This window comes from Nanorana parkeri, unplaced genomic scaffold (genome assembly GCF_000935625.1).
Source record: "Nanorana parkeri isolate BGI_ZX_2015 unplaced genomic scaffold, ASM93562v1 scaffold15, whole genome shotgun sequence".
NCBI classification, from domain to species: Eukaryota; Metazoa; Chordata; class Amphibia; order Anura; family Dicroglossidae; genus Nanorana; species Nanorana parkeri.
In genome coordinates, this window is record NW_017306283.1 from 1,830,301 (window position 1) to 1,838,177 (window position 7,877).

Sequence of the window (7,877 nt, forward strand, 5' to 3'; positions counted from 1 at the left end):
GATGGATAGATAGTTACATAGTTAGTCAGGTTGAAAATAGACACGTGTCCATCAAGTTCAACCTATAGAGATATTGGGGAAAAAAAGAAAAGCCTGAATAGAACGCTACGCCCACAGTTACCCACTGTTGATCCAGAGGATAGATAGATAGATAGATAGATAGAATCACATGCACATGGAGCAATTACTATTACATAGATACATACACAAATAGAGGTCAACCAAGGAGAGTTAAGGGGGACCAAATAGATTGACGATCCTGGAAGTGTCCCCTCTGCTCCCAGTCTTCCCCTCATCACCCCTCTGCCCCCACATCCCCCTTTGCTCCCACTCTCACCTATATCCCCTCTGCTCCCACTCTCCCTCATATCCCCTCTGCTCCCACATCTCCCTCTGCTCACACTCTCCCCCATATCCCCTCTGCTCCCACATCTCCCCTCTGCTCCCACTCTCCCCTCTGCTCCCACTCTCCTACATCTCTCCTCCTCTGCTCCCACATCTCCCTCTGGTCCCATGGTCCCCCACATCCCCTCTGCTCCCAGTCTTCCCCTCATCACCCCTCTGCTCATGTTGAGAATTAGTACATAATAACACCAGGAGCTCTTTGTGGAGTTCTCCTTTAAGCCTATACGAGCTAATTTGGTATGCTGAAATGATACCACATATCCCCAGTGCCGTATATATTATCTGCTGCTTATCCTAGAAATTCGGCCTTTGCTATGTGATTAAATGAAAAGGTTTTTTTTGCTAGATGGTTGTTTCACGCTTTAGCAAATACGGCTTTATTATTGGAAAATGAAAAGAATGAATTTAGATATCACGGGGCTATTGGTGTTCCAGAGACTGGCGGGGACGCGGCACACATACTAACCGAACTATCAGTGAATCTCTAGGAAGGTCATAAGTCTGAATTAATGAGGTGTATACAAATGTAGCAACTGTTCAGTGTGTTGTGATCAGGGTCTTTACATTGTGACGCATACCGGTGTCAGCAAAATGCATCACGCGGCCGCCTCGTAAAAGGCTCACTGTTCTATGCTAGATACAATAAGCAAGTCTTGGCCTGGCATAATGGGGACATTCTCTACAATCATTGCACCCTTTAAAGAAAACCGCTCATTAAAGAGACATGGAGGCTGCCATTGCATCTAGTTTTTTTCAAAAGGAGTTTGGAAAGCTTGACTCCTCTTATATTTTTAACTGTTGCAAGAAAAAGATTGTACTTAAAGAAGCCCTGTCACTTTGCTAATCCAACCATTATTACTCCCAGCTCCATTTCTCTATTGGAGCTGGGAGATGGTTTAGGAGCTTATGCAAGGTTAGTGAATTCCTCACCTCCCTATGACCAACCCATGACAGTGTTCAGATCTGGAGATTGGCCACTTAGACCCATGCGCTGCATTCTAGGAGGAGGTCACATGTTCCCCTATATTGGAAAGCATGTGGTACTTCCTGAGGGCTCCAAAGGAGTGGTGGGGCAGCATGACAAAGGTGAGTATAGGTAAGTGGGGGTTGTGCTTTCAAGTCTCTTTAAATTATTGTCAGTCCTCAGAAAAGTGACCCTTTCCTTGCTGCAGGGGGACATAATACTCCCTAAAGTCAGGCTGTATATTGCCAGATGACCAGCCCATCATGCAGCCCACCCTGTCAAAGGCTTGGCAACCATGCAAAGCCATACAAAATGCATAAGTGCCTGCTTTACATTTCAGCTTATTGACAAAACATAGTATGGCAGCACTGGTACTATGATATATAAGGACATGGCCCCGGGCATCCAGTTATAGTGCACATCAGATACATGCTTAGTTTTCTTGTTCTCAAATGGCTTCAACAACATCCAAGGGTCTCAGTGGTTGGTCATACAGCTGAGTCTTTGAAGACCAAGTCAACTTCAGGAAGCATAATGACTATCAAATGACAGAGCATCCTACCACAGCAAGGTAAATTGTGCTTTTATCCCAATAGGAAAACCATAATTGCTGTAACTGCTTAAAAAATGTTGGGTGGAGTCCGAATTTGTTAGTCAAGTCCATCTAAATCTGCTAGTCCATCCAATACCGCCCTCCCCACAGGGTGACAATTCTGCTCTCCAAGGGTGGCTCCGCTGCTCCTCCATAGAGTGGAGCCACCTAAGACAGGAAGTGGGTTACTGGCCAGATCCCCAGGTGAGAATAAAGGGAAAAAGCCTAAAATAAGAAAAACAATGCAACCACCGCATCTAAGGACTAGTAAGCTGTAATATATTACATTACATTTTTGGGGGTTTGGATATGCTTTAAATTGGTGGGTCTATTTCTGCTTTAGGAGCCTTTTCACACCCTTGGTTTTTCCTTCTGATTGACAGCAACATGGCAAAATCAGTGTTCAATGTGCCAAAATTGCCTCAAGTTCAGTTTTGTTAATCCCTTATTGTCAGTTTTATTGTTTTGCTGAAATGCTAATTCCTTTTGCCTTTTTTACATTTCAGGGATAAGTCACGGATCGGTTGTTGCTGGCGTTATCGGAGCAAAAAAGCCCCAGTACGACATCTGGGGGAAAACCGTCAACCTGGCCAGCAGGATGGACAGCACGGGCGTAAGCGGCAGAATACAAGTGCCTGAGGAAACGTATCACGTCTTGAAGGACCGCGGCTTTGCATTCGAGTACCGCGGAGAGATCTACGTCAAAGGCATAAGCGAGCAAGAAGGAAAAATCAAAACGTATTTTCTTCTAGGAAGAGTTCAGCCAAATCCGTTAATATCACAGCCAAAAATAATCACCGGACAATACTCTCTAGCTGCTGTCGTACTAGGACTTGTCCAGTCTCTTAACCGGCAGAAACAGAAACAGATCCTTAATGAGAATAACAATTCCGCCATCATGAAGGGACATTATAACCGGCGGACACTATTGGCCTCCAGCGGTTCGGAGGCAGTCACGCAAACAGATGGAGCTGATAAACCCGAATTGCCATAAAACACAATCTTTTTTTTTTTTCCTTTGAGTTCATTTTTTGTATTTCTTTTATATATAAATACACAAATAAAGACTTATAATTTTTTTACAAAAAGCTTGTGTTTTTTTTCCTAATTTTTTACCATAAACTCATTAAAATGTGTAAACAATGTGTAACTAACACAGCAAAGCCAGATAAACTGTGGCAGATTTACATAAACTTGCGTGTTTGATTCTGAGAGTAGGAGAATTCTATTCTCTACCTATGCTGGAATAATACTTACTGTGTGGTGATATTTTAGGATCTCAACATTTTTTTTTTAATAGGAGAGGGTTCATGCAAAACCTCAACCTACAGGACCGGAGTCTGGACTCATTGGGGGTCAGAAACTGGTTAATTATGACCTACCAGTCAATTGTGGCTATGTAATGGGTAGATTGCGACCCTGCCATGCTGCCAACTTCTGGCCTGGGAAAATTAGCAGGTGTGTACTGCCGGGATCGGCTCAGCTATGAGCTTAGTGTGTCACATAGGCAGACAGAAGGGATGACATGCTGCTACCTGTAGCGTGTTATATGCTCTGTGAAACTTACTCCTGACCCCTGCACTCTGCAACAACTACTATTGACCACTATACTCTGTGTAATATACTCCTTACTTCTGCTCTCTGCATTACTTACTTCTAACCGCTGAACTCTGCAATACTTACTATTGACCCCTGCACTGTGCATTACTTACTACTGACCCCTGCAATCTGAGTTGCATACTACAGACCTCTGAACTCTGCATTCGTCGTTTCTGACCCCTGCACTGTATGTTACTTACTACTGTCCCTGGAACTCCCCTTGTCCCTTGAAACATTGTTACATACTACTGACCTCTGAACTATGTGTTACTTAATACACAGCCCTGAATTCTGCGTTACATACTCCTGACCTTTAAACTCTGCATTACTTACTCCTGACTGCTGCACTCTGTGTTACTTACTACTGACCCCTGCATTCTGCATTACCTACTGCTAACCCATGCACTCTGCATTGCTTATTACTGACCTTTCCACTACCTACTACTGACCCATGCACTCTGCGTTACTTTCTACTGACCCCTGCACTCTGCGATACCTGCTCCTGAACCATGTACTGTGCATACTACTGACCTCTGGACTCATACTAATCATTACGTACTACCTGACCCCTGAATTTTTCAAACCGTCTTGACTTTTTAATGGGGCCTTGCAGGGTTATCCTGGTCATCGTTGATGTTTTCCATGTTGTTCAGGTAGATCTCCATCTCTCCAGGGTTGTCTACCCCTAGTATACATTTCAGTAAGTTGCCCCTTTAAATACACTCAAAGCAGATGGAATGACTTTAACATGTTAAGGGTTTGTGTTCACTGCATTCATGCATTCGATGTGCATTTGAAATGCACATCAAATACAAGTAAGCATGTTCCTGTTGCCTTCAATGGAGTGTTGTAGATGACAGTTCAGAATGAACATGAACACATGTCTACTCACGACCTAAAGCTGCTATGAAAATGGGTTTGATAACTGCTGGAATTAAAAAATATCTAGGCTATATATAAATGTTTAAAGTGACAGTAAACTCAGAAGTACAAAAATGTATCTTATTTGTGTATCACTCGGCTGTAGATCCTCCAATCATCTCTGAATTGGTGCCGACACTGTCCTTCCTTCTGGAGGGGGGCTACTTTTATTCCCCATGGTCACTGTGTGTGTTGTAAAGTAGTCACCGCTCCAAGCTCACTCCCGGGATGGACTACAATCTCAATACAAATTGGTAACCTGAATGTGAGATTGTAGTCCATCACAGGAGTGAGCTTGGAGTGGTGACTACTACACAACACAGGGACCATGGGGAACAAAAGTAGCCCCCCTCCAGAAGGAAGGACAGTGTCAGCACCAATTCAGAGATGATTGGAGGATCTACAGCCGAGTGATACACAAATAAGATACAATTTTTTTCGTTAATAGTTCAGGTACTTGAATGCATTTCTAAGATTTAACTCACACGCAGTGGCGTCTGAGGGCCCGAAGATCACGGGCATCCAATATTGCGTTTCGGCCTTGTCCCTTCCACACGAAGATTTCTCCAGATTCTCAGAATCTTCTGATGATATTATGTACTGTAGATGATAATATGTTTAAAGTCTTTTTTAGCTTGAGGAACATTATTCTGAAATTCTTCGACAATTTTTAGACGCAGCTTTTCACAGATTGGTGAACCTCATCCAATCTTTACATCTGAGACACTCTGACTCTCTAAGATGCTCCTTGTATACCCAATCATGTTAATGACCTGTTGCCAATGAACCTAATTACTTTCAAAATGTTCTTCCAGCTCTTCCTTGTTAGTACCTCTTACTTTGCCAGCTTTTTGTTGCCCTGTCCCAACTTTTTTGAGACATGTTGCTGCCATCAATTTTTTAAATTACCTTTTTTTTTTTCTTATCATGGTTCATTTTCTCAGTTTAAACATTTGATATGTTTTCTAATTTCCATTTGTGAATAAAATTTGGCCTTATGAGATTTGCAAATCATTGCATTCTGTTTTTATATAGATTTTACACAGCGCCCCAAGTATTTTGGAATTGGGGCTGTATACTGAATAGTATGGGGATGATTTACTAAAGCCAAATAGGACGTTCATTTTGGAAGGGTATTTGCGCTTTGGCTATGATTAAGGTTCCCTTGGAGGTCTGAAACATGTTAGCACCCTTTGTAGCTGCTTTTATGCTTTTTCAATAAATAGGATTCCTACGAGTGCCAGCTCTTTTCCACTTCTCTTTGCACTTTGCAGTGGAAGTTCCTTAGCTTGGCGAATGTGGTGAAATTTAACTTCGCAAAACATACCCAATCATTTGCAAGGAACATTTAAAGAACAGTAGCTTTGCTTGCACGTGATTGGACTGTGGAAGTCAGCAGAACTTCATCTCATTCACTAAACTATAAGGAAACTTCCCCATGCAAAGTGCAAATTCTCTAGTGAGCATCCTATTTGCCTTTAGGCCCGGTTCACACCTGGGCGCGTTCGAACTCTCTGCAAAACGCTCAAACACCGAAATCCCATTATTTCCTATGGGCATGGTTCACACCTGGGCGTATTACAGGCCGTATGAACGCGCTACAAAACGTCCTACGCCCAAAGAAGTACAGGAGCTTCTTTGGAGCGTTTTTGTTGCGCGTTTCCGTTGGAATACAGCCAAGTAGCCCTTGGAAATCGCGGTAAAAACGCGCGTCACGTAACGCGCAACAAACGCGCATATTCGATACGCCTAGGTGTGAACCCAGCCTTAGTAAATCAATCCCTATTCGTGGCCCCTTTCTGGGGCCGCAGCTAAGGCCCCCTATCCCTCATAAGTTGACAATCACTGCCCTGTGCATTCTTTGCTCCTGACTTTTTCCCACAATTCCATGTCGGTAGAGATAAAAGACTTTGTAACAGTTACAGCTGAATAGGCTGTAAATTCCAGCCTCTTTTTATTGGCTGTCACGCCGATTCCAATGACGACATTTTCTTATAACCGGCTTCAAAGGAACAAAAGTTTTAAACAATGGGGTGAAATCACCGTTGCTCAGGGGCACTATGAAACCTTTCTACAAATATGCCGTAAATGTTGCGTGGCGTCCCTGATCGCTTTATTCATCGCGAACGTTATTGTTCTCTACTTACTTGATAAGCACAAAGTCACAGCCAACCCTCACTGACTTCATTCAGCCTCCTAACACATAAATCACTGATGTATTCAATGGCACAACGTCAATAAACTGAGGAGGAGATCTGGGTGTTCGAGTCAGTACCTGTAACTATTTGCATCAAAAGGGTAAGAGATAAAAGTTTGATGGTGGGCTGTAAAATGTGTTATTGCTGAGACATTCCATTGAGATACAATTCAATTCTTAATCGCCCAGAGGAGGAGGAGGGGTAATCTGTGTTGAAGGGTATGTAAACCATAACTATAAACTGCTCTTATTTGTTGCCTTTTTGTTCATTAAAGCCTTGCTTCTCAACTGGTGGGTCGTGACCCAAAAATGGGTCGCGACCCGGTGTTCAGTGGGTCGCCGCATGCCTTCCACTTTTCTAGGTGAGAGGCTCCTCAGCCTCCCTGTAGCGCAGCACAGTTAGTTCTCATGCCAACCAGCCATTCATATGCTGCTTGGCTCTGAGTGTCAGATTGAGGTTGGGTGTGCTGGAGCTAGGGCCGCGAGGAAGCTCCATCCATACGTGCATTATTTACAGCTTCCTTGCATGTCCTGTGGAGGTGCTTGGACTGAAGAGACACCACGTTCTGGCTCCCCGCATCCCTATAGGGCGCGCAAGGGAGTTGTGTAAGTAATGCACATATGGATGGAGCTCTGTCACAGCACTGCAGTCCACCCAGGCGGATGATCCACTCCAGTTCTCATAAGGTAGGGAGACAGACTGTGTGAATCTTAAAAAAAAAGAATAAAAGACAAAAATATATTTTGGAATGTATATGTGTGTGAAATTGTCTTTCAGTGTTTTTGAGGGCCCGTTCACACTAGTGAAGTGCGTTAACTGAACAGTCCTGCGCACTGCACTGTAGCATGCAATCGCACATACTACGCATTCTGGTGTGGGAGGTGTGTTGCCATCCATTTGAATGGCACCCCAAACACCCTGCACCCTTCCTCCCACCCTGCAGTGCGATTGCCCGCACCGAAACGCACTGTACCACAATGCCATGTGTTCCATCTCAGTGCGACTTGGGTCACAACTTAATGACAGAGGACAAATGTGGGTCTTGAGGTTACACAGGTTGAGAACCACTGCATTAAAGAAATAGTAATGATTTTTTTTTATTCATTAATACATTTCACCTTACATTGTAAGTCAAAGAAGAAATCTGGATACAGTAGTTTAAAAACTATCACTTGTGGTGAGACTACCCTCGCACTGC

The 7,877-nt window shown here is 43.5% G+C and overlaps 1 protein-coding gene across 2 annotated transcripts in view; it reads left to right on the top strand.

Annotated features, from left to right (window-relative positions):
* ADCY8 (adenylate cyclase 8) overlaps positions 1-3,044 on the top strand; it is a 242,886-nt gene extending 239,842 nt beyond the window's left edge. For both annotated transcript variants that reach the window (XM_018558861.1, XM_018558869.1), the window contains one exon: positions 2,468-3,044. In XM_018558861.1, coding sequence (XP_018414363.1) covers positions 2,468-2,955 — 488 coding nt within the window. In that variant the 3' untranslated portion in view covers positions 2,956-3,044. The remainder of the gene's footprint in view (positions 1-2,467) is intronic.
* Positions 3,045-7,877: the final 4,833 nt, after the last annotated feature.